Genomic DNA, 23,910 nt, shown 5'->3' with positions numbered 1-23,910 from the left:
AGAAGTGAAATCAAGGGACGAGTAAACCCGATCGAAATATTGTTATTCGCTTCAGAGGAAGTAACTACAGCTGATACAACTGCATTTAACTTTTTTTTCCTGTCAAAAAAGCAGAAAAATGTGACTGAAGAACGTCACACTGCTTTCTTCTCAATCCTCAAATTATAACAGTTGAGTTTTAATGATCTTCTGAGAAAATGGCTCATAAGTGGTGCTATGTTTCTTAAGATCGTCAAATGCAGAGGGCCATCAATAGCTAGTAAAAGGTCGCACCCAGAACGCATGTTTTTCGAAGTGCCCATGGCCATCGCTTGATTGACTGGAATTACTCGAGGTAGTTTTGGGCGTTGCCTCAGCCAACTTCCAAATCTCGTTGTTTAATCTTCGGTCGTTGAAACCCGTACAAAACGCTGGTCGATTTGTCTTTAAAGATTTCTTTTGATTTTCTGTTTGACCCTTTGAGTAACTAAAAATGGGCATTGTAGTGATAAATCTTATCAAGCAATGGCTTATAATATTTGCTGTCCTCGGTTATTGAATGATAGTAAAGGTTTTTCGGGTCATTTTCGGTAGTATCTTTAACGTCAAGCTCCAAAAGAGAAAACCTTGATAAAGCATCATTCACTACATTACTCCTTTCAGAGATATGTTTGATAGTAAAAGAAAGTTCTTGGTCAGTTCAAGGTCCAACATTGTAATCGTTGTGTGGCATTTTAATTGTTGAATAAATAGGTTACTGTAGAGAGACAGGCTGAACCTTATTAGCATTCAACACCATCTTTACTTCCCGGAATTTTTGTGTAGTCTGGCAAGCAGGAGTTTCTATAGTAGCTATTATTTAGGCCATGTAACATGCATAAAGTGTAAGCTCTATGGGTGAATTACATCCTCTTACGAAAATTAGCAAATAGAGCAATGTTTATATTTATCAAAGCAAACTGTTACTTTTCAGTCATTATCTGAGAAACTGAAGTTCAAGACTTTAATGCATCCTAATTTGGTTCTTATGAACGACTGGCAAACTGAAAGCGACTATAATGTTTGGTTGGCAGAAAGAATGAAGAGAACATTCAAATACTCCTTTTTTTTGGATTCGTTATCTCGCTCAAAAATGAAGGCACTTTGAAAACTTTGGATTTTCAAACTGAAAACACTGTGCAGGTAAAATCGATAAAGCTCAATAGGTCGAATTATCTCAGTTTTCTTCTTGAGTGATCAAAAAAAAGGGTGCCTACTAGTAAGATTTGTAGACGAAAAGCTACAAAAACGCATTTTCCGTTAAGCTGCTGATTTAAAATTGAGACTTTCTGCAGCGCGTTTAAGTCGCGTCATAAAGGTCAAATTTGGGAAAGCGATCAATAAGTTTTATAAAACTCACAAAACTGTCCCTTTCTTCAATAAGTCTCCTTCTATTTTCAGTTGGATCTCAAAAACAAAACAAAGTAGAATAACATGAGCAACAGTATAGCAGCCAAACCTCGTAGTATGACAGCTGGTGCACGTAATGTGCTTCGTTCCAATGATTCTGCCAGTCTTTGGAATTGTACACTTTCACCCGGCTGGACCGAAGAAGAATCAGAAATCTTGCGAAAGGCGTTGATGAAATTTGGCATTGGTAACTGGGCCAAGATTATTGAAAGTGGCTGTTTGCCTGGTAAAACCAACGCACAAATGAATTTGCAGTTGCAACGTTTACTTGGTCAACAAAGCACAGCTGGTATGTTTGATAAAAAGAAATTTAGGGTTGTATACCTGTAATAACTGAACATAATCATCTATATCCCTTCGTCAAAACCAACAACAACAGAGTTTGCTGGTTTGCATATTGATCCTAAGGTTATTGGACAGAAAAACTCACTGATTCAAGGAAGTCATATTCGACGTAAAAACAATTGTATTGTAAATACAGGTGGCAAACTTTCTCGTGAAGAACTAAGAAAAAGAGTGATAGCTAATAAGGAGGCGTAAGTTCACTGCTTTATGTTGAAGTAACGAAGATATAATAGAATAGAAAAGACAGTTAACCCTACATTTATCTAAATTTGCTAGATACGAACTACCAGAATCAGTATGGAAGAATATTGAGCTACCAAAAGTAGAAGATGTAATATTTGCGTTGAATTTGGCGGATCTATGAGTATAGAGATTGTTATGTCTGATTTTTTTTTTCTTTTCGACTACTAGCCTATAGTGATTCTTGAACAAAAAAGAGAGGAAATGAGACGATTGAAAGCTGAATTAGAAAAAGTACAAGAAAATATCAAAAAGATGAAAGCTGTGCATCCAGATCGTATGGAAAAATTAAAGGTAACATAGCAAAGGAATGAAAGAGAAGATGTTTTGATAGATGTCTTCGAAGTGTAAGGCTAAGCTCTTCAATTATTCTCCTTTTCAAGTCCGAGGTAGAATCCAAATCACCAGCATCAACTACACCTAGTACACCTAATACTCCTGGTACACCTATCACACCAAGCACTCCAGAACCGTCAACCATCAAAGACGATGAGGAAGAAGAGGAACAAAGAAATAACAATATGGAAGAGGATGGACAGGAAGAGGAAGAGATCGATGATCCCATGTCAGAAATACCAAATACAGATGATGACTTTGCTATGGCTTTAGCATTACAACAGGAAGAAGATGAATTAGCGGGAGTAGCAGCAGAAGCACGATCAGGGCGAAGAGGAATTACGAATAGTAGCAGTAGAAGAAATCGAATTATTATTGATGATGACGATGAAGAAGAAGACAGTTATCAAGACGATGATGATGACTTTAACTATACCAAAAAGCGAAAAGTAATTCGTAAATAACTAATCTATTGTAACCATCCCTTTTTTTTTTCGCGCCTCCCCATTCCCTTGAATTAAATGCATTTAGATCTATTGTAAATAAACACCAATGAGTCATTTAAAAACTAAAACAAAATATCATGTTGAAGGGCGAAGCAGGGAAAGGAAAACAAGAGAAAGAGAAAAAATAGACGCGAATATTATATCCAGATTCAGAATTTATTTATTGATTTTGTTGATGTTGCTGCTGTTGAAGTAGTGCAGCTAGTTGAGTTAAAGCAGTAGCAGGATCCATACCTGGAATAGGTGCAACACCCTGAGATATGATAGGTGCAGGTGCAGCTGTTGAGTGAGGCTGTAATTGAGCCGATTGTTGAGCAGGAGTGTGCTGTTGTTGAGCAGCTTGACTCTACAACACGAAAGGGTGGTTAGAAGATGCATCTCGACTATCAATATAAAAATATACATGTATCGAACGCCTAACAAACTTACCAATAAACCTAATAATTGTTGTACTTGAGAAGCTTGGTCTTCTGTAGGCGGTACTGGAGGAACGTAGCTTTGTGGTTGCTGTTGCTGGTGAGGCTGCAAAGGCATCTGTTGCTGAGGAACAGGTGGAGACTGAATATTTGTAGGTTGAAAAGGTGCCGTCAGTTGCTGTGTAGCAGGCTGTTGGTGTTGTTGTTGTTGTTGTTGTTGTTGTTGTTGCTGAGCTAACATGGAAAGAATTTGTTGTGCTTTTTGAGCTTGTTCTAATCTTACGGTGTCGGCAGATGTAGCCGCAGCAGCCGCAGGAGGAGCAATACCTAAGGGTTGCTGTAACGGTGACTGCTGTTGATAATATTGATTATATTGCTGTAATCTGGGATCAGCACTTGATGGAAGACCTGTAGGAATAGGATTAAGATGAGGAGCGGGATGATTGGGTGAGGTAGTATAATGGTGATTACTGTTGACATTATGAGTACCCATCAAAGGTTCATTGCTATTATAACTGCTGTTGTAATCGCGTCTTGTGGAATCACTACGACGTCTATTTCTACCCATGTTATCTTCTCTTTCGGAGTTCTTCTCCCTCCTCGCATGTGAATTGACACGTTCTTTGTAAGGATGGTCCCAAAAGAAGGCCACATCCCACCTACCACCGTTATACTCTTTATCGTAGGTTGCATCGTATGCAGCCACACATGCTCTTGAGTCGTAAAATTCGACCAAACGTTGTTGATTCCTTTCATGCTGACTATAATTATGTGCTTGACTTTTCTTAAAGTTCGGCACACGTATAGCCTTCACTTCTCCGAATGAAGACATCAATCTGTGTAATTCATTATCATCCAATTCAATACTTGAACCTTTCAGTGTAAAAAGTAAAGTACCCTTTTTATCATACTCGAAATGATTAGAGAAAAGGACATTTTCGTCTCAAATATACTGAAAGTTCAAATGTTTACCTGATTTTTAGTCCTATCACACCGAGCTTTCTCTTCTTCTTCCTTGGGTAAAGAATAATGTACATCTATTTTTCTTTCTGCTAGATAGGTTCCTTGCAAGGCATGCTTGGCACGTTCAGCTGCACGAACATCATACTATGTGCAATGAAAGATAAGAGAGCGTCAATACGTAATCTTCTCTAAGGCTAAGTTTTTATGAGAACCTACAAAAGTTATAAAAATCATGCCTCTATTTTCAATTAAATTGAAAACATCTTTGATTTCACCATGCTTTTCGAATAAAGCTCGCACTTCATTCTCAGGAATTGCATACTAAATATATCAAGAGTTTTAGAGAAAATGTATGACGCATGTTATAGCCAAAATGAAGATCTTCCTCGCTTTTTTCTGTTAGAAATAGGAAGGTGAATTTACCTGAACATTTCTTACAAACAATGTTCTGCAGGGTTTCTCTCTAGCAACTCTTGATTCAATATGTGGAGGTAAACGTTCATTATTATCGTCATATCCTGAATGATATCATAGAAAGTAGACAAAAGGAAGGAATTACTATAAACATTTTCTGCAGAAAGGAGAAACAATAGGAATCAAGGGGAAATATATGGTGGGTTGATCGTGATAGCAACTGATAAGTGGTATGATTTGAAAAGATTGTAGGGACTACTTGTTTCTCTTGCTCGTCGTGGACTTTTCTCTGCTAACAAAGATAATTGTGTGTATGTCTAAGCTGTCTGTGCTAGCTATAAGTAAATCACAATGGTAGTTGGAGAAAGAGGAGGAGCTCTCATTTTCAGTTAATGATAGTAAGTATCTTCTCTTTAGTTGAAAAGAAAGACGCAGAAAAAAGAAAGAGGGAGAGAGAGAGAATGATGATGACAGGCAAACTTAGCCCTTCTGACACGATGAGAGTATGACTGATCCGATCAATTGAAGTATACAAGTTGTTCAAAAAAAGCTGCAGGGATAGAATGAGTGTGAAGTGATAATCAAAAATTGCAGCTGTCAGTGATACACAACAGAATGTCAAAGAAAGTAGACTGAATTGACTGAAAAGAAGAGAATACGAGCAGCAAGAGAAACAGTAGTAGTGAAGAAAGAAGTCTATGATGTGGTTGTCGGCAAAGGAAGGGAAGAATACCATATGATTAACGCATGTTATATAAAGAAAGCTTACCATGATAATCTGAATCCTCCTGATACTCATGTTTAGCGAGCGCCGCTCTGCCACGAGCATTTGGTTTATTGCTCTTATTGTAAGGCTTATTATTGTCATTGAACCGCTCACGTCTTCTAGGGTCTCTCATAGCACCTCCTCCTCGATTATTTCGATTCATGTTATTATTATAGTCATTATTTTCACGGCGAAAGTTGTTGTTGCTGCTACTACCGCCAAAAGTATTCATCGCTTGATTCCCTACTGCTCCATAAAATGGATCATACTGTGACATAGGGTTGTATTCTTCATTATAATTATTGGTATTGTCCATTCTTTTTAAATGCACACAATAATGCTTAAGAGAGTAAATGGGGAAAGAAAAAGGAAAAAGAAGCAAAAAATTTTATCTCAAGAGAAAAATAAACCTTGCCGCGTAAAATCCCACCCTTTAATTTGAATGCAAGGAGTTTTATAATTGGTTTTCAAATATTATTGGCTGATTTCTTTTTTTTTTTTTTGGTTTGATGAGAATTCAAATTTCAACTTCGGGAATGTATGAAGCCTACTTCTTCAGCACAACCCGTATTTTACTATAGTAAATGCACATTGTTTTTATTGATATTTCCGATGGCTGAAGACGGTAGCCGATCCATAAAAAGAAGACGAGATGCAATTCTATCGACGGGTCTTAAAAAACGGGCGCACGACAAATAGTGCATCTGTAGTATCGTGATGCATGCCGACTTAAACGTGTGTCAACGGAGAGTGACCATATTTGTAGGCCACATTGGCTTTCAATGTCCATTTCCATTATCACAACATCGTTACTGTTTACAACTTAGCAATTGTGATTTGCACGGCTATCTTCCTGCTACTTTAATTTATCTCTTCAAAATCGGCTCCATCATTTACCCCAGTGACAGTACGGTTTTAATAAAAATCAATTCCTTCCTCAACTATTTTATCATTTCTTCCTTGCTATCAGTAACAGAATAAGAGTAGGGATAACTTTTGACTTTTTAAGTGAGTACCTGGATTTAGTGTTTACTTACTTGAAAGTTGAAGCAAACCTTTGAGCTTTAAGCAACTTGTTACGTACGTAGGCAACGCCTTATCCGTTCGTGCTAACTTATTGAAAACCAGCATACAACAAGAAGCTGCGGATAGCAAAGAGCAGCATTATACTAATATTCAGCAAAATTTTCAGAGGTGGTGTGAAACCAAATCAAAAAACCATTGCAAGGTTTGGTAAATGTTATTGACGTTGATGCGGCGTGATAAATTTTGAAGGTTTTCTAAAGACAGGATCAGCAGTTTATAACTGCTCTGAACTTTACAAATAAAATAAAACGATAATAAATCAAAACCCATATCTTAATAGAGTTCTCGCTCAATCGGTCAGGAGTTCATTATATTCACTTATTCAAAGCGCGTAGCTCAAGTTAATGAAGAGCTTATTTTGCTTTTGTGAACCGCTTTGTGTATCCTGCATAGACTTTGATGGCTCTTATTTTTTTTATACCTCAAAGCATGTATCTTCGACTGTTCAATTTTTTAGTTTATTTTTTCAGCTTCTTCATGTATATTATCTAGCTATGGCCCTCAAATTGCTTTCATCTTTGAATGTTTCATTAACTCTATGCAGTGTCTCAATAAAATTCTTTATTTTCTTGCTTTTAATTTTCAAGTGAGGGTCGCTCATACACATATCTTAGGATAAACAAAATAGTAGCAGATGCTTCACATTTAGGAATGCATAATATCTTCGACTACTTGAATAAGTAAACTTTATAACAATTTTTTTAATTTTGAGTGCCCTGCTAAAGAGAATTTAGAAACGTCTATTATACTAATCAATTTCAAGGACAGTTGGATACTATCCGTTTTCACTCCTCAGAACGACTGATAATTCAATAAGCAGAAATGACACTGTGTACATTTTTTGGCTGTTTGTTAACTGCTTATAGTCCTTTGCTGTCTATATTCTTTCTATATATCGCTCCTAATGCGCAATATGTTTTGTTGATGGTGGCAAGGTAATTTAACATGCGCATGATCAGCGATTTAGTTGAGCTTACTGTCTTCTTCCGTAAAAAGTGCATTCTTTTGCTTGCTAGCACTGTTACTATCAAGCGTTATATGGTATTTTGCAAAAGCAACCCAATCCAATCATTACATAAGCATAGCTTACAGTGTAGCTATAAAAGAAGTATGTCGGTGGGGCTTTTATCTTTTACTTTCTCGAGCTGAATCAGGGCTCAACAACATCTCAACCAACCCTAAATCACCCTTCAACAAAACATCTTTTGCTTTTGGTAAATATATATCAAAAAATAAAAGGGCGTTAATTTGAATGTTTGTATGCTGAAGAACAACTATACTGTTAGTGTCTGGATACGGATATGCACTTATGAGTGCGCTCGTTAGTTACATTTCACTCTTAGTCGAATCATTGGGGCCTGGGGTCTTGATGTGTACGTCTTGCCCTAAAGCTACACTATTTTTCATATCAGCCATCACGACATCATTGTTCTCTTTGTTACACTTGTGCTGGATGGTAATTGCGTTTGAAGGATTTTATGAATTGCCCAAAGTGAAAGGTTGGAGTAAAGTTGTCTGGGTTGTATTGTCCCATTACGGAGCCTCTTATGCAGTAAAACATCAAGATAGGATGTGGGATAGAAGGAGTATTAGTGTATTTTCCAATTAACGTATATCTTTTTTCTTTTTGCTGTAGACAACCTTGAACTCATCAACTACTGTTAAGTATGGTTGCGTTTATTCTATTGCCATATGCATCGGTATAATCATGACATCAATAGGTTTCATTATGAAGTCTTTCAAAACAGTGCTTACTTTAGCATCGAACCGGCAACAGCGAGCCACTGTTTCTATGACAACATAATTGTGTTTATAAATGTATATCCTTCCTCGCCACTTTAATATACCCTGCTTGTAGACCAATATTACACAATTATGTATTGAAAATTTTTATTGCTGTCGAATACTACTATACTACTGTGGTATCTACTACTGCAAATGATGTAATCGAGAATGTTTTTTGCACACATACATACATAGAGAAATATATACGCCTGTGTGTATATACGTATGTACAATATTGAGTTATTGTAAATAAGTGGCTTACAAGCGTATGTGTCTAAGCCGGTAATTATGGTCGCTAATCCAGATCCAAATCCATATGATCATCATTCGAATGACGATCAATATCATCTCTATGTTCATTCTGTTGCTGCTGCTGCTGCTGCTGCTGCTGTTGTTGTTGTTGTTGTTGTTGTTGCTGTGCATTATTACTAACTCGGTTCAATCTATTATCGAGAAATGCTTGAAGCTGTTCTCGACTTGGGAAGCCTGTTCCTCTCAACGTATTCATACTTTCTGGTCTACTGGTATTATCACCGGTACTTATAGACCAAGAAAAGCCAGAAGGAGTAGGATTATTGACAGCTGTGTTGTTGTCGCCGTTATTGATCGTTCCATGACGATTGCCACCAAATCCAAATCCCCCAGCACCGCCTAGCCAAGTGCTAAAGGCTGCACTTATACCACGTCCAAGGTGCTCTGCGGAATTTTGGCTGTTATTATTGTTGTTGGCATTTTCAGTGGTGGGATTTTGATTGTTATTGTTGGCATTTTCAGTGGTGGGATTTTGGTTGCTGTTATTGTTGCTGGTATTCTCATTAGAGGTGTTATTAGTATTACTTGTGGTGTTATCGGCTGAAATAGACGTTGATGTCGATGTTGACGTTGTGGACGTTGGCCCATTAGCGTCTGATGTTGTTGTCGACTGCTGCTGTTGTTGTGGCGTATTGGCATTATTATTATCGTTCTTATCCTTTTTCTCCGATGGGTTCTCAGGTAATACAGTATGACGACTATTTCATATCAGAAGTATGGTGAGCACAGTTAAATCATACTTGATGAAAACCCTTCCAACCAACTTACCATACCGGGCATGTACTGTTTAATTTCAGCCATGGTTTAATACATTCATCATGGAAAATATGTTCACAGGGGAGTTCAATCACTTGTTCCTCCACACCAAACCGGTCTTTACAAACGGCACAGTCCGTCTCAGTGTCTATCTCATCTAATTAGTTTTACTGGTTTTGGCTCATATGTTTATACTAATTAGTAAAGATACACTTACTCTTTTCTTCATCTGTCAAGTGTCTTTTTTTCAATGATTCTATAACATCGTCAGGTGCAGGTGGAGGAGCTGATCCTCCTCCAGCTTGTTCCATCAATTGAGTGATGATATTATCCAAAGCTGTTTGAGAAAAAACATAATCATTTGGGTTTCCAACTATTCCGCCGTCAAAAGGAGCGCCTGTCATTGCCGACAAGAATTGCAAGAGACTGGTAAAGTGTATTAATATTGATACCTAAGGGAACACCATTCTACTAATCAAAAATCTATTGTTTTACCCTGTAATACCACCACCAACACCGGAGCCTTCTGCTCCTCTTCTACTTTCGTTTTCATTGTTCCTGTCATCGTTGTCCTGTGTTTGTCCATTCTCATCCTCGCCATTATTATTATCCATTGCGCCTGGCATACGTTGCATTCTCCAGCTACCATCAATATTACTCATAATAACCATGGGTGTACCCTCTCGTGGTTGCCAACGATTTTGCGTATTTTCCTGGCTATGTTCGTGATCGCCTTCCATCTCACCTTCCTGTCTTTCAACACTTTGGCCCGGAATCTGGCCTCCTAACACATTACTCAAAAGGTTTTGTACAAAATTGCCAAAAGACGATGCATTAGGATTTTCAGTTTGATTATTATCAGCTGGTGTTGTAGCCGATGCGTTTGTTGTGCCTGTAGGTCGCTGGCCCGGCAAAGCAGGTGCGAAGAATTGAAATATATCATCGCTCATGTCTGCTCCTCCTCCAGTCATATCTGTGAATCTACCTGTTGAGGGCGAGAAAGTGAAAAGGCGTGTTTCTGTAGTGCCGCCTTCTGGCATTCGAAAGTTTCCACTTGTAATGTCATTGTCTTCACCTCCAGCAACTCCACCTCTGTTTCCGCCAGCAAGAAACTCTCGAGGATCGTCTTCGGCTTGAACCTTGACAAATGTATAATAATGAATTAACAGGAAAGCGAGGTGAACTAACCATTGCATTAAATAAAGCCCTTACTTCTTCAATAAACTGTTCATTACACTGTTGACAAGTAGGATCGGGTGCCATATAAATGGGAACTTCTGCATTACAAATATGACACCAATATCTAGGTCGCTGTTGTTGTTGCTGCTGCTGCTGTTCTGGCCGTGTTTCTGAACTCATAGGCTTTTGATAACTTAGAAGGAAGAGGAAAGAAATTAAGTGATGACAAACTCAACAAAGAGGCAATGCCGATTAGCAATAATAGTCAAAGCTTATGAGGGAAAATAGAAAGGTACTGCGTTCGGTGAAATGATTATTTGAAAAAAGGGAACCTTAAAATGGAAAATGGTGGAAACCTGCTGTTGTACTCAATCACACAAAAGCAGCGTTGCCATTATCCGGAGTTTCATTTAACCTTTATCATGATTACTGCTGCTTGCTGCTGCACATACATATCAAACAAATCATAAAAAATGTTGCAATCTTGACTTGAGCATGCTTTATTCCATGTGCATCATAAAAATATGCAATAATATAAAGTGGTCTCTTTTTCCCTTTTTGCTTGCCATTTTTATTTATGAAGAGCTATCATATAATGCAACAGAATAGTTCAGTACCAACTTATCTAAATTGCCTACGTTTAATCTCGTTAATCACGGCTGTTTGTATTGTGATTGGATCGCTTGGCTTCTACAGCAATCATTCCCTTCCATTGTCAATTACAACAGACAATGATGATCAACCACAACAGTTGGGAAGTATAACTACAACATGGATCATGCAAACAATCAGTGACCGTAGACTCATATCGACTCTCGTTGCCGCACAAGCATCCATATTTTGTCCTTTATTTATGTTGCTCAGTCAATCTACTGCTGTCACCACGAGTATGAAGAAAAGCTACATCGAAGAAGAAGACGAAAATAGTGAATATAAAGATAATTGCAGCAACAGTAGTTTCTTAGAAATGGCTTGTCAATTCTTAATGCCGTTGGGGCTAGCACTCAGCTGGATTTTTTCAATCCTTTTTGATATGAAAACATCAGAAGTAATGCAATACACATCCTCTAGCAATAGCGGAGTATGTCTATTGCAACAACGAGGTGATGGTTGTCTTCTTTTCGAATTTATTTACGGCTTAAAATACGTCATTGTCGGTTTATTTGCGCTAGAAACATTACTCGTTACCTGCACTTTTTTCAGCAATAAGCGTATACAATTGCCTTTAGAAGACGAGCATGATATTGCTGTATTTATCAACAAGGATCGAGCTGTTATAGAAAAAAAATAACCCAAGATTATGAAATTAATGTCAAAAATCTGGACATATTTCACTTCACCACATTTTCAACTTACGTATCTTCCCCTTTCACTATCTCCTGAAAAACCTTCAATATTAACCCTAATAAAACTGTTCGATACATATTACCGAAATGCGAGTTAGCGTGGATGTGAACCCTGAACAATTTACAAAAACGCGTACCTTTACTGATCCAATCAGAAATTATTATCGTAAGCATTCAAATATTGATTTCCCCGTTTTAGATCAGCTTAAACTGAGTTCTAAAGCCTGCAGAGTCAGAGCACAAAAAGTACGTTCAACAATATAAACAAAAAAAAAAGGAAAATAAAAAGAGAAAATACCAGCGTTTTACAATTAAATGAGTTGCATCGAGCTGGTTCTGTAAAAGGAACGCCTTTTTTTCATATCATATTGTCAAAGGAATTTTGATTGCGCTTTGGCCATTTACATTTAAAGCAGAAAAAAAAGTTCTCCGCATATTACCGTTAGCTGATAGGATTTTGTGTCGTTTCTGAGCCTAGAAAAAAAAAAAAGAACTAAATGCCATTATAGTCTGCATTGCTCACATTGCATTTCTGAAAGGCGTACGCAAGATATGGCTCATTAAAAAATAAAGGGCTTCTTGACTAGTTGACACTGTGCAACCACTGCTGTAGAATACACTATGGCTTGAAGTCGTTTCTAGTACAAAGCCGGTTTAATTTACCTTATCAGATTGTTCTTCTTTCTTTCGTAAACTAAAAAGATTTTGCACTTTACGTAGTTGTTGCGAAGATGTGTTCTGGGTTGGGTAGTTTTTTCTTTCAAAAAAAAAAAAGGAAAGTCCGCCCAAACAAACATTTACATATAAACTGCTCTTCTTTTTAGTTCTGTTTCTCTTCTTTTTCAACTCTATTAATTCATCGAAATGGTAAGTTAATATTAATCATTTGATAGGATAAGAGCTCGCGCTGATATCAGCGATACATTGGAACTGTACAATAGACTATCTCTGTTGGTGACCAACTTCCTACTGTCGTCCTCAAATACGCACCTTACGATCCTACTCGCGACCCCAGAGCTTGTGTTCTTCCTGCTTCTTACGACCTTGCTAAGGAACTCAAAGGTAAGAAGGCTATCATCTTTGCCATCCCAGGTGCTTTCACTCCCACATGCTCTGAAGAGCATGTCCCTACTTATGTCAAGAAGTACGATGAATTGAAGAAGGCTGGTGTTGACGTGATCATCTGTGTTGCTATGAACGATGCTTTTGTCATGGGCGCGTTTGCTGTCAACCAAAACACTGAAGATAAGGTTATTATGGCTTCCGAAGCCGGCACTGGTTTCTTTGATAAGTTAGGCTTGACTTTAGATTTGACTGGTGCTGGTTTGGGCATTCGTTCTAAGCGTTTCGCTTTGATTGTCGATGATCTCAAAGTCACTTATGTTGGTGTTGAATCTGACATCTCAGAAACGAAGGAATCCACTGCTGAGGCTATTCTCAAGCATTTGTAGGTATAGAGCAATATGAGAAAAGAGTGTGATGGAAAAAACCGCATGAACTCATTTTGCTGACGAGCCGATGTTAAATTGTTAGAACAGATAATTCGAATGTTAGCAAGCGTACAAGAGATCAGGAAGAAGAAGATAATAACAAAAAACAGAAGATATCCTCCGACAAAGAAAAGTCGTCTTAAGCAATTGTAAATATTGTTAACTCCATTTTGTGCATTTTCACGGCACTTCTCTTATCTGTGCATGAATAAAAGGATCCTTTTGCGTTTATCTGTCTGTCTGGTTTTTTACGTGCATAATCAGATCTTTGTGCTACATTTGGCGCGATAATTTGAAAACGAAGGGTATAATTTGTGCATGCCTTAGGCTCCAGATAGCCGTTATTACGATCGTTCTAACGTTGGCATGATGTGAATCTGCAAATTCCTTATTTTCAAAATTTGTATTTTCAATTTGAAGCGTTACGAATTGGTGGTTATTCATGAATCTGAACCGGATATGTTTCGCTGACAACGCTTATTAAGCTTAAGTAGTTTATTGCAAGGTATATCATAGAACAAAGGCTCTTTCAGTTGGCTATTAAAGTAATACTGTCTTATTAGTCACATAAGGAGTATCTGAGCAAGGCACCAATTGACCCGCTCCATTTAAACAAGCCAAAGTTATGCAACCATTCAACGCAATACAGATAGACTATAGTAGAATGTATTTTCTACTTGGTTGTACGTACTCAAGTATTGTAGTTGTTATCTTACCAAACACGTCATTACCCGCCCCACACCCCCCTCCGGATGGAGCGTCGTCCGTTGAAAGTGAAGGTGAGGATACAAAATTTGATTGTACTTATACGATACTTATAAAGTTTAAAATGAGCAACTGTAATCCATCTTTTGGAAAGATTTATTACCCGCCTTTTTTTTAAAGCCGCCCTTTGGCGTTGGAAGGACTGTACTCTTATATGACTTATACATGACTGTGCTAAACGTAATGACTAAATAAATCACATGGTTTCTTCAGTGGCCAGGAAAGCTTGTATGCATATACCTCCTCCATTCATATGTTTCCAAACAAATAAAAGACCGATGTATCCGAAAATAGATAAGAAAACGTTGGTTAAATTTTCTGATTTATTTTAAGGCCTCAAAGCCTAATTTTAGTAAAAGTTCAGCCTCTGCGGGATCCCTCTATCATGTGAAGGACAGACTTATTTATACACCACAGTTGTTAAATTATTTTGTGCTTTTTTTTTTTTACTTGCACGTCTAACACTTTCATTCTTCTTAAACAACAGCTCTCTTAACACTTAATGATTTAAAATCGATCAAATGGACATGACAGACTATACTACTCCACAAGATCAACAGCTTCCACCTCCTCCACCAGTGCCTGTGCATAACTTTTATCACCCACCTGATTTTTATCACGGTTTCGGAAAAGGCAAAGCAGATCCACGACAAATATTCCACAACAACTTAGATACAGAATATGAGTGTACGGCTGCTATTGCCTCTTCTTCCAGTGATGATTCTTCTGATGAAGGGGATATGACGGATTATCAACAACAGTTGCAAATTGAGAAAGAACATACTGAGAAGCTGACCAAAGAACATAGCTTTTGGCAGGTGCACTCAAGCACAACTATTATCGCTCCACCCTGTGCATTTGAAGAAGCAAATATTGTGATAGACATACCTCCTTTGAAGCCAAGACAAAAAAATCAACCAACCAAAACGTCGGTCTCTTCTACAACGACAGTAGCCCCACTAATTAAAGCGCTGACTCCATTACCGCGCTTGCAACCTGGTGTGTCTACCTCTGCTACCATCGCACCTAAAAATTCTTCTGTTTCAAAACAACAACAGCTGCTTTGCTTAGCAACTCATGTACGTGATATTCTAGGCTCTGTAATAGATGAAGTAGACAAAGAAATTGATACAGAATGGGACACAAGTCGAGAATCGTCACAAAAATCCTTAAATCAACCACCTCCATCAATAATCTCATTACGTATGTAAAAACTTGGCATTAAGCTAGTACTCTTTTAGTTATTTAATACTATTTTCTCCATTTATTATATTTTCTGTAAAAACAAACAATTAACTTTACCCAATCTCTATCTTGTATTCCTTATATTTAAACATTTTCTTTCGATACCGTACGTATAGAAGTATTGTTGCATTTGTTTTATCAACAAGCAACATTACCTCTTCCCTCTGATTTCTTTATATATTACTCCTTTTCGCCTTTCTAATTATATTAATAAATAATAATGATGATCAATGATGACAACGAAATTGCAAGTACCATTATTACCATCTGTCAAACTAAAATTTGTGACCTAAACTTTCTAAGGGATGCCAGTGTAACCTATGGCTGGTATTAGCACTTGCATGCTCCCATTTTGTTACTCTTTTCAAAATGTAAGATTGTTTCCTATTGAAGGATCAAAGACTACAATCATCTTTTAGTATGTAGTGAGTATTCTTTGAAGAATAATACGCCTTCATGTAGATTTGAATAGGTCTAGTTCCCTCAAAAGTTCACATTGCATGCGAAGCAACACATGCAAAAGATATGAGCATACAGACGGATGATGCTATAGAGGAAGAACTACTATATCTGCAGTATTAGTATCTAAGCATCTATGATTTCCTATTTCTTTTCCTGGATACTTATCTTTGCTTACCGTATTTTTTGGCTGAACAATGAGCCAACTTTCCCAGTAACAAGGATCAAACGTCCAACTAAGCATTCTATTTATGCTTTCTATTACTGTGTACAATGTTGTGTTTGACCCAATGTTCGAAGGAACACCAAAAAAAAAGAAAATCTTCGGCCTGAATTTACTAGATTGTCGTCATTGCCTCCTATCCTTTGTAAAACGTTCTTCAAAACGCTACCATATAAGGCACTTAGTTATGCAATTTAACGTGGCATGAGAAGTGAAAAATGAGGCAAAAAGAGTCCTTTGAGAATTCTAACGTAATTCTCTCATTAACAGACAGTTTTCTGTAACTGCGCTACTTCCTCACCAAGAATAAATTTCCGGGGATGTTCCCGTGTGTGCGCAGTGAATAGTAAAAGCGAAATACCTGATGACTCTTTGAAGCTTAAGAAGTAAAATTTGTCATAGACATGATCATACGCCCAACCTTCTTTTTCTTTTTCTTCCCTCTTCTTAATTTTATTTCAACTCACTTTTTCTTCTCTTATCGATAACTAAAGTGGAACTTCTACTTACCTCAATAGCCTTCAAGGATATCGCTTTTTGTCAAAAGGACATAATGACAAATTCTTTCCCTAAACGATCACATAGTTTTAGCCCGTTTCGGAAAAATGTAGACTTTGATGCAGCAACGGTAGCAGTTGAGAATTCTGATGATATTACGTCCATTACTGTTTCTAGTGATCATAAGAAGTCAAAGCGACGCTCATTGAGAATAATAACGAAGAGTATTGAAAACTCGAAAACCAATAGTATTTCTGATACTCCATCAAACATGCGAGCTCGCCTGTCATCCTTGTTCAAGGCATTATCACCTGTTAGTACTAATATTAATACACCATTCAAGAATTCACAACAACGAAATGCCCGCAAGCAACATTGTACCAGTGGATCAGTGGTATCTTCACACTCGAATATCTCTTCCTTTTCAGCATATAACTGCTCATCGATTGAGAGACATCATGTGCATGATAAAATTGAAGTACTGCGTGATGGTACGTTATCTTCTTTGGAAAGCGCGCCTGACCTGATAAGCCAACCAAAGTCATTCGCAGTTTACGATTCTTCGTCTTCTGGCTACGATAACTCCTCCTTTTCATCAGCATCAGATCACATACCAGCTTCTTTAGACGATGGAATCATTCCTACGACTACTCTTATACCCCATGGATTCACTACGAAAGAGTATAATGAACGTAAAAGAAAGCAAGAAGGACAAGCTAATTTCGCTGACAAAGACACCGATATGATGAATAATCGAATTTCAATAAACGCCACAACATTCTCGCCTCCACCCTTGCCGGCTCACAGACATTCTTTATCGTTTAACATCAATCAAATATTAGGATCTGCCTTGAAAGAAACTGATGAAGAAATAGAAAAGGACTGGGAGAAGAGTCGAAGACTACTACGTCAGTCTTTAACACTACCCTTAACTTACAATGAACGATTACGGTTATAAAAATAGTTCCTGGTTCCTGGTGTGAACCCAAAAAAAAGGGACTTTTACGTGTAACAATAACTCAAGATTTAGCCGAATCATACCCTTAACTCCAAAAGAAGTTTTTTATACCGAAACACAGATTGCAGAAATCTACAGATTTGTTTCTATTTGATGGTGCAATCTTTTATAAGGGCTCTTTGTTAGAATAAATTTTGGATGCGAAACTGAATAACGATGGACGTATTATGACAATACATGTACTAGTATCAATCATCTTTATAGTTAGACTGTCTTTGATCGTGTCTTTTCTCCTCATCTTACGAAACATAACTGTTCTATTTATCAGGCTATGGGAGGTATGATGGAGGATACATACATCCGTATTCTCGACTCAGGATTGGTTTTTGCAATCTGTTTCGAATGGTGTATAGACGAATTTCAACAAGATAGCGTTCTTTTGAAATTGTTCATAACTGTATATAACACATCCAGTGTAGCAGCAGTGACATTGAAACAGTTCTAATGTTTTCTTCGTCTTTGATGCTCCTGTGGCTTCTTTCTGATGGCTCTGCTCATAGCCACCCTTAACTCCTAACATACTGCAATTCATTTTTTATGGAAAGCAGGCTTGTCAATTAATAAGACAATGCTAGTTTCATACCTAAATCTACGTCCACTCCGAACTCTACGTTTATTCCATGTCTACTCTTACGCTGATTTCTGCTCATTAAAGGCTCTCCTGGTTTGGTATAGCTTTGATGTCAGAAGTGATTATCTCGTCAATTCCTTTGCTTCTGGTTATCCCAAATATGATTTAGCGTAGACGATATGTTACTGAAGGCAAGAATCAATAATATTTGGCTATGCAGCCTAGCCATTGTGAGAGCCAGTATAAGCCTAAACTGTGCAAAACTCACCTGAGAGCATTGAAAAGTGGTTCTCATTTAGCATTTTTATTCTTCCAACGATTCTTTAACTGCGAATGAACATCAAGAACGTTCGAGATATGAAAAGGAAACACACTCAGGTATAAAATATATCTATCGATAGTTTAGTCATAAGAACGAGTTCTTTGTTGTTTAGCAAATTCATATTCTCTATAAATGCAGTTAACAGCGTTGCGTGGGCCATTTTCCTAGTTGTAATAAGAGGCTATCGTTAGTTTATATTTCAATAATATAAATTTGTGTGTCTGTATGTGTGTTTTATTCTTTTGCCTATGTACCTTTCTAATTGTTTCCCCAATCAATTGTGCTTTCGTTATCATCGCTTGATTTTGCGTTATCTCTGTTAAAGCATCTGTTAATGGAGCCTTTGCTAGTTTATTGAGACAGACGCCAATTTGTAACTCCTCTATGCGCTGACCCCAAAATCGCTGATCACCGAAAAACGGTTTAACGATTGTTGGCAGACCCGCTCTTAGACCGGCTGCTGTAGTACCTGCTCCACCATGATGCACAACGCCTTGAATTTTGGGGAATAACCAATCATGGGGAACGGAATCCAATTGATAAATGGTACCCGGGTATTTATCGAGGAGAATATCGCTAGCTTTGTCCTGTGCTCGCAAAGCTTGCTCTTCTTCTTGTTGCTGCTGCTGCTGCTGCTGTATAAGATTATCGTTATCAGTATCAAGCGATTTTGTTTTTCTATGTGTTTTTCTAAACTTTCTAGATATTGCTGCTGTTGATGATGATGGTGCTGCTTCTGTTGATGTTCCACGAGCAGACCAACCTTTACAAATGATAGCTCTTACGTTAGCATTCAAAACCGAATCAATGATGATACGGGTTGTTTCTACAGCATTAGGCACGATGATGGAACCGAACCCTATATATACAATGGGTCGATTGTCGTTGGGCTGATTAAGAAATTCCAGCAGTGAATAATCGGGCTTCCACGATATATCTGGATTGTCTAAAAACCAATAACCTGTGCAATGAATGTAATCAGGCCAATCTTTGGGAGGGTGCACAACGGCTGGGCTGAAAGAGTAGATATAAGGTACTTTATATAGTTCCAATTCATCTAGAGTGGTAGAAGGAAGGTGTAGTACTTTATGCCTAAATCGATTAATTTGCTTTGCTGTACCAGCCCATAAAGCCATATCGATCATCATATAGGTCATATCGTTGTATATACGCCCGCCTGGCACGGTGGTACTTGGCTGTATGGCAAAGGGATGCGGAAATTTCGTTGTTCTTGAAAACGGAAAGGGCATACTGCGAAAATAAGCAATTTGAAGCTTTTCAGCCATATGTATACCTACCATCGCACTTGGACTTTCAATTAGTACATCTGTGCCTTTGCACGCCTCATACGCCGTTTCGAGGAGTGACTTAAACCAGCTGTAAAACTTTTATTGTATGAACGTAAATCAACGCCTTCATCTTTATAACATTAATATTTCTTCAATCGTTCCAACTTACAAATTTGGTCCCTTCCCTTATAAACGACACTGACAAAAAACTATTGTCTATGCATAGTTTCTGAAATTCAATGCAAATAATGGTTAGACATCAATCGCTCTGCCGTTGGCTCGTGCCTATATTTCGGTTACCATCAATTCCCCTGGGTCTCCTCCTACGGATTTAAATTCAATATCATGCTGTCGAATCCATTTTTCATATTCAGGATGAGTCGCTATACGACAACGATGACCATCTTTCTGTAATTCCTTACACAAGGCTACATACGGTTGGACGTCACCTCGCGAGCCAATAGTCAAACAGGTAATATGTAAAGGGCCTTCTGGTCGCTTATGCTTTGTCGACGTATTTATTAAGTACGAAGATGATGCAAGCAATGGTGGTCCGCCTGAAGGCAAAAAAAAAAAAAAAAAAAAAAAAAAATCAGACGCGGTTGTCTCATTAACAAATAGAGTAAACTTCCTAAATTGATATGCATTTACTTACTATATTCTTTAGGTGGTACTACATGTTCAGGTCGATCCAACAATACACTTTTCATTGATACCGCGTTCGATTCTCTAGAAATGACTGAACTAAAATATCCAAGTCTATCAGAAAGAACAAGTTTGAGGAATATTGTTATCATATCGTTACCGTTCGTCAAACATAACAGCACATGATGTTTTAAGCTGGCATACTGCATAACATATGTCTCGTAACTTTGCTGTTTTGAAATCAAATAAAATCTTTTCTCCTTTCTGTTAGTTTGAACAAATTATAGGCATTTCAAATCAGATAGTAGTACCTCCTCGGTCGTATCTTTGATCGTCATAGATATACAAAACGTCGAATAGTAATTTCCTGCTTTGAGCTTACTGATTTGAATAAGATCAGTCCAGGGTACTATTAATTTTTGTGTGCCTGCTAGAATTTTGCTATGAAAACAAAAGTATTTGTCTGTAATAAATATACGACCAGCATAAGGGATAGTTCTCCAGAATGAGCATTTGAAGGCTATTCCAGAAAAAGCAAGAAGTAATTATCATTATAAGAGAATTAGAGTTTAGCAAGCTCTTTTATTCTTAGGAATGCAACATACCCGCCTCAACCTCTATCCCTGTTTCAAGAAGCATAGGAAAAGCCGTCTGTAAGCGTTCATTTAAAGCCTGCTGCTCCTCAGCTTCGTATTCTGGGTTCGAAGCAGATATTTCAGCTGAATGCGGCCCTACGACGAAGTTCGGTATATTGACTTCCTCTTTCTCATCATCAAAAGTCGTTGCCAAAGGATAATCGCTGGTTCTACCATCATCACTATAACTATCTGTATCATTTTTCAATCTTATCATGTCTACGAGACCATTAAGGATTGCTTGATTCAACCATAGTTGTCCTTTCGGATGAGACTGGTAAGCTTCTGTATTGCTTGGATGCTGTTGCTGTGAAGATAACAGCTCCGCACTACCAGTAGCTAACTTATTCCACGTTCCTGACAATAATGCTGAGCCGAAGGATTTAGTTCGACTTTTCCTAGTTTTGTGCGCCACTTTAGGCGTTTGGTCCATTATTTTTATTGGTATCTTTGCCTCCACTGGTTCTACATCCAAAACAGTCTGATCGTTACTTTTTTCTTCATCGGCTTTTGATGTAGACTCTGTTGTACTTGCGTCACTCTCGGTATTATTACTGTCTTTCCAGGATGTTAATGGGTGCTTCAGCGCACCTGTTACTGCACGAGGTATCTTGGATAAGGAGTAAGTACTTGATTTTGTTGATGGCTTGGCGGTCAGTGTGGAATGCTCACTTGCCATTTCCTTATCAGGATTTACCTGAGCGATTGGTGTTGCCGTTGAAGTTGTGCTTGATCCGGAATTACTTATCTTATCTTTATCAGCTACTGCAGATTTGCTGTAAGAAAATATTGTATTTCGCTTAAATTTCGAAGCGATAGTAGAGGTATTTGATGACAGTGATGCAGATTCAAGTAAGCTTCGTCCTATTTCCATACTCTTATGTCTACTACTATAATGCTTTGTTGCGGTAGGTTGACTTTTCTGGCTCAAAGATACATCCTCCATATCATTTTCAGAATGTGGATGCTCCTCTTCATTCATCGCAGACAACTTCTTCGTGGCATTATTGCTAGTCTCTTGTTGAAAAAGAGTAGCAACATTCATTAGTTTTCCCATCAACATGGCTGGAAGTGCAGTAGGAGATATGTTTTCAAATAAATTCTCAAAGCTTGCAAAGGTATTTGCTGCAGTAGGTGTTGTAGATTGCAAATCGCTGCTCATGGTGCTTAACATCGGTTGCTTATTCCCTGTAGCCGACATCCATGTTTCCACAATATGCTTATGTGCTTCATCGACATCAGGAAAAAAAGCAAAATAATACTTTTTGTCTAAAACAGTTAAAACATAACGCCCCCATACTAGACAATGACAACTATAAAGAATAGGCATATGTTATACTCACATCTTCACCTTCGTCAGTAGGGTCTTCACAGAATCGAAATCTAATATTAACTGTGAACTGGAATATAGGTGATTTATCGATACTACTAATTTTTGCTAATGGAAGAATAATTCTGACACGGTTTTCGACATGCTGTGCCATAAACACGCCTCTTGTCAATTCATCCATCCATTCCCGTCGAGAAACTTCAGAATCAGCCATGAGGGTGTGAATATGCTGATTTTTCATGTACAATTTAAAAGCGAATTTTTTTACATTTGATGTCTCAATTTTGATAATATATCTTAAATCTATAGAGCCAAGGGGTGAATATTTTGTGTCTGCGCTGGAAGACCAAAACAGGATGTGGTGTTTTAGCTCAAAATAGTATCTGTGGGTGCGTGGTGAAGTAACGTGCTTTCTCTTTGATAAATAACCAGTTTTAAACGGGTCATGCTGCGTATACACGAAAAAAATTACGTAGGATATCACATCAGTTATTATGCATTCAGAAGAAAGACTTTTTTTTTTTTTTTTTGCAAATTGTTTGTTATAGGCCGATATGTAGTATGTCTCACCTTTTTGCTTGGTAACGTAGCGTAGAAACATACGAAGCTATTTGTAAGGTACATCCATCCGGGCAATGTAACCCACCTAATAAGATAACATGGATATTCTGATATAAAGTCAATAATTTGAATTTTTTTTTCATTTTTTAAGTATTTGTGACAAACAAAATAAGGGGCATTTCGTACCATTAATGAGTTTCTCTTCATGTGGCAATTCAAACACGCTTTTGACTTTTTGTTCAATAATCGATTTATTTTGATTATCGATACCAATTTCATTTTCATATAATGCACTGTTTAGCTTTTGTGAATGATCGGTTACTGTGCTACATTCAATCGACATTTCTGATAAATTGTTAAGTGTTTTTGAAACAGAAGGACGTTGTCTTCGCTGTTGTCCTGTTTCTGTTGACTCTATCACGGCAGGTATATAGCTTTCTGAATATTAAGAGCAGTAATAACTGTTAGTCTTTAAATAGGCAATTGCCAAAGCCGATACCATATTACCTTGATAAGCAGAAGAACCACTGTCATATTTGCTCTTCGTCTGAGTGAACAATAAAACCACTGAGTAAATGTATGTTATTAGGTAGCTTCCAATCATAGACTGATGCTTTACTCACATTGCTGATTGCATTATTATCATCTGCCATTAATTATTTTAATTTTGACGGGTTTAGACCCAAAATTTTACGACTTCAGAGGATGAGAAGGTGAAGAGCAGAGTAAAATACAGCATATTGTCTTTCATGAAAAGTGAACGCCATAACGAAAAGAAAAATCTCAGACGGTTCAGTAACCTTAATTTCCTTATTGTTCAACTGTGTGGAAAAAATGACGTAAAACCAGCAATTAGGCATTAATGCACGGATGCTTTGTTTGCGCGTTTTGCCGATGCTCCATATCTTGTTTTAGACAAAGAGATTCTAGCTTCAACAACATCACTCAATAGCAGTGCTTAGTTTTGTGTTGAAGGTTTAT

The 23,910-nt window shown here is 37.6% G+C and overlaps 9 protein-coding genes across 9 annotated transcripts; 6 read left to right on the top strand and 3 right to left on the bottom strand.

Moving 5' to 3' along the window:
* The first annotated feature begins 966 nt into the window (after nucleotides 1–966).
* BDF20DRAFT_463585 (uncharacterized protein) lies at nucleotides 967–2,939 on the top strand. Its single transcript, XM_053075510.1, has 5 exons — nucleotides 967–1,717; nucleotides 1,808–1,964; nucleotides 2,050–2,104; nucleotides 2,185–2,307; nucleotides 2,397–2,939. The coding sequence occupies exons 1-5, from the start codon at nucleotides 1,453–1,455 to the stop codon at nucleotides 2,811–2,813; spliced, it is 1,017 nt and encodes a 338-aa protein (XP_052937536.1). The 5' UTR covers nucleotides 967–1,452; the 3' UTR covers nucleotides 2,814–2,939.
* BDF20DRAFT_463588 (uncharacterized protein) lies at nucleotides 2,797–5,825 on the bottom strand. Its single transcript, XM_053075511.1, has 6 exons — nucleotides 5,418–5,825; nucleotides 4,658–4,752; nucleotides 4,451–4,555; nucleotides 4,244–4,378; nucleotides 3,285–4,169; nucleotides 2,797–3,201 (listed from the first exon to the last, which is right to left on the bottom strand). Exons 1-6 carry the CDS (start codon nucleotides 5,728–5,730, stop codon nucleotides 3,016–3,018), a joined length of 1,719 nt encoding a protein of 572 aa, XP_052937535.1. The 5' UTR covers nucleotides 5,731–5,825; the 3' UTR covers nucleotides 2,797–3,015.
* A 1,142-nt stretch (nucleotides 5,826–6,967) lies between these two features.
* On the top strand, nucleotides 6,968–8,728 carry BDF20DRAFT_866175 (gamma-secretase subunit Aph-1). The gene is made up of 4 exons (XM_053080829.1): nucleotides 6,968–7,435; nucleotides 7,497–7,714; nucleotides 7,787–8,052; nucleotides 8,137–8,728. Exons 1-4 carry the CDS (start codon nucleotides 7,323–7,325, stop codon nucleotides 8,302–8,304), a joined length of 765 nt encoding a protein of 254 aa, XP_052937534.1. The 5' UTR covers nucleotides 6,968–7,322; the 3' UTR covers nucleotides 8,305–8,728.
* BDF20DRAFT_463436 (uncharacterized protein) lies at nucleotides 8,345–9,840 on the bottom strand. The gene is made up of 3 exons (XM_053075509.1): nucleotides 9,571–9,840; nucleotides 9,366–9,501; nucleotides 8,345–9,295 (listed from the first exon to the last, which is right to left on the bottom strand). The coding sequence occupies exons 1-3, from the start codon at nucleotides 9,755–9,757 to the stop codon at nucleotides 8,581–8,583; spliced, it is 1,038 nt and encodes a 345-aa protein (XP_052937533.1). The 5' UTR covers nucleotides 9,758–9,840; the 3' UTR covers nucleotides 8,345–8,580.
* A 1,234-nt stretch (nucleotides 9,841–11,074) lies between these two features.
* On the top strand, nucleotides 11,075–12,394 carry BDF20DRAFT_866167 (uncharacterized protein). Its single transcript, XM_053080828.1, has 4 exons — nucleotides 11,075–11,803; nucleotides 11,889–11,943; nucleotides 12,016–12,102; nucleotides 12,188–12,394. The coding sequence occupies exons 1-2, from the start codon at nucleotides 11,110–11,112 to the stop codon at nucleotides 11,930–11,932; spliced, it is 738 nt and encodes a 245-aa protein (XP_052937532.1). The 5' UTR covers nucleotides 11,075–11,109; the 3' UTR covers nucleotides 11,933–11,943; nucleotides 12,016–12,102; nucleotides 12,188–12,394.
* A 210-nt stretch (nucleotides 12,395–12,604) lies between these two features.
* On the top strand, nucleotides 12,605–13,653 carry BDF20DRAFT_463077 (Redoxin). Its single transcript, XM_053075507.1, has 5 exons — nucleotides 12,605–12,620; nucleotides 12,703–12,745; nucleotides 12,820–13,325; nucleotides 13,417–13,517; nucleotides 13,584–13,653. The coding sequence occupies exons 2-4, from the start codon at nucleotides 12,743–12,745 to the stop codon at nucleotides 13,418–13,420; spliced, it is 513 nt and encodes a 170-aa protein (XP_052937531.1). The 5' UTR covers nucleotides 12,605–12,620; nucleotides 12,703–12,742; the 3' UTR covers nucleotides 13,421–13,517; nucleotides 13,584–13,653.
* Nucleotides 13,654–14,654: 1,001 nt separating this feature from the next.
* Nucleotides 14,655–15,344, top strand: BDF20DRAFT_834940 (uncharacterized protein; the record flags this gene model as incomplete). The annotated part of the gene is made up of 1 exon (XM_053078790.1): nucleotides 14,655–15,344. The coding sequence occupies one exon, from the start codon at nucleotides 14,655–14,657 to the stop codon at nucleotides 15,342–15,344; it is 690 nt and encodes a 229-aa protein (XP_052937530.1).
* A 1,031-nt stretch (nucleotides 15,345–16,375) lies between these two features.
* On the top strand, nucleotides 16,376–17,658 carry BDF20DRAFT_463131 (uncharacterized protein). The gene is made up of 2 exons (XM_053075508.1): nucleotides 16,376–16,446; nucleotides 16,579–17,658. Exon 2 carries the CDS (start codon nucleotides 16,614–16,616, stop codon nucleotides 17,514–17,516), a length of 903 nt encoding a protein of 300 aa, XP_052937529.1. The 5' UTR covers nucleotides 16,376–16,446; nucleotides 16,579–16,613; the 3' UTR covers nucleotides 17,517–17,658.
* An 891-nt stretch (nucleotides 17,659–18,549) lies between these two features.
* Nucleotides 18,550–23,582, bottom strand: BDF20DRAFT_834938 (uncharacterized protein; the record flags this gene model as incomplete). The annotated part of the gene is made up of 13 exons (XM_053078789.1): nucleotides 18,550–18,633; nucleotides 18,724–19,854; nucleotides 20,059–20,315; nucleotides 20,414–20,517; nucleotides 20,564–20,667; nucleotides 20,715–20,923; nucleotides 21,009–22,307; nucleotides 22,390–22,597; nucleotides 22,637–22,816; nucleotides 22,939–23,036; nucleotides 23,116–23,367; nucleotides 23,437–23,476; nucleotides 23,553–23,582. The coding sequence occupies 13 exons, from the start codon at nucleotides 23,580–23,582 to the stop codon at nucleotides 18,550–18,552; spliced, it is 3,996 nt and encodes a 1,331-aa protein (XP_052937528.1).
* Nucleotides 23,583–23,910: the final 328 nt, after the last annotated feature.

Source organism: Mycotypha africana, assembly GCF_025528875.1.
Source record: "Mycotypha africana strain NRRL 2978 chromosome Unknown BDF20scaffold_4, whole genome shotgun sequence".
Taxonomy (NCBI): Eukaryota; Fungi; Mucoromycota; class Mucoromycetes; order Mucorales; family Mycotyphaceae; genus Mycotypha; species Mycotypha africana.
Note: the sequence above shows the minus strand (reverse complement) of the source record. Positions and strands in the feature narration are given on the sequence as shown.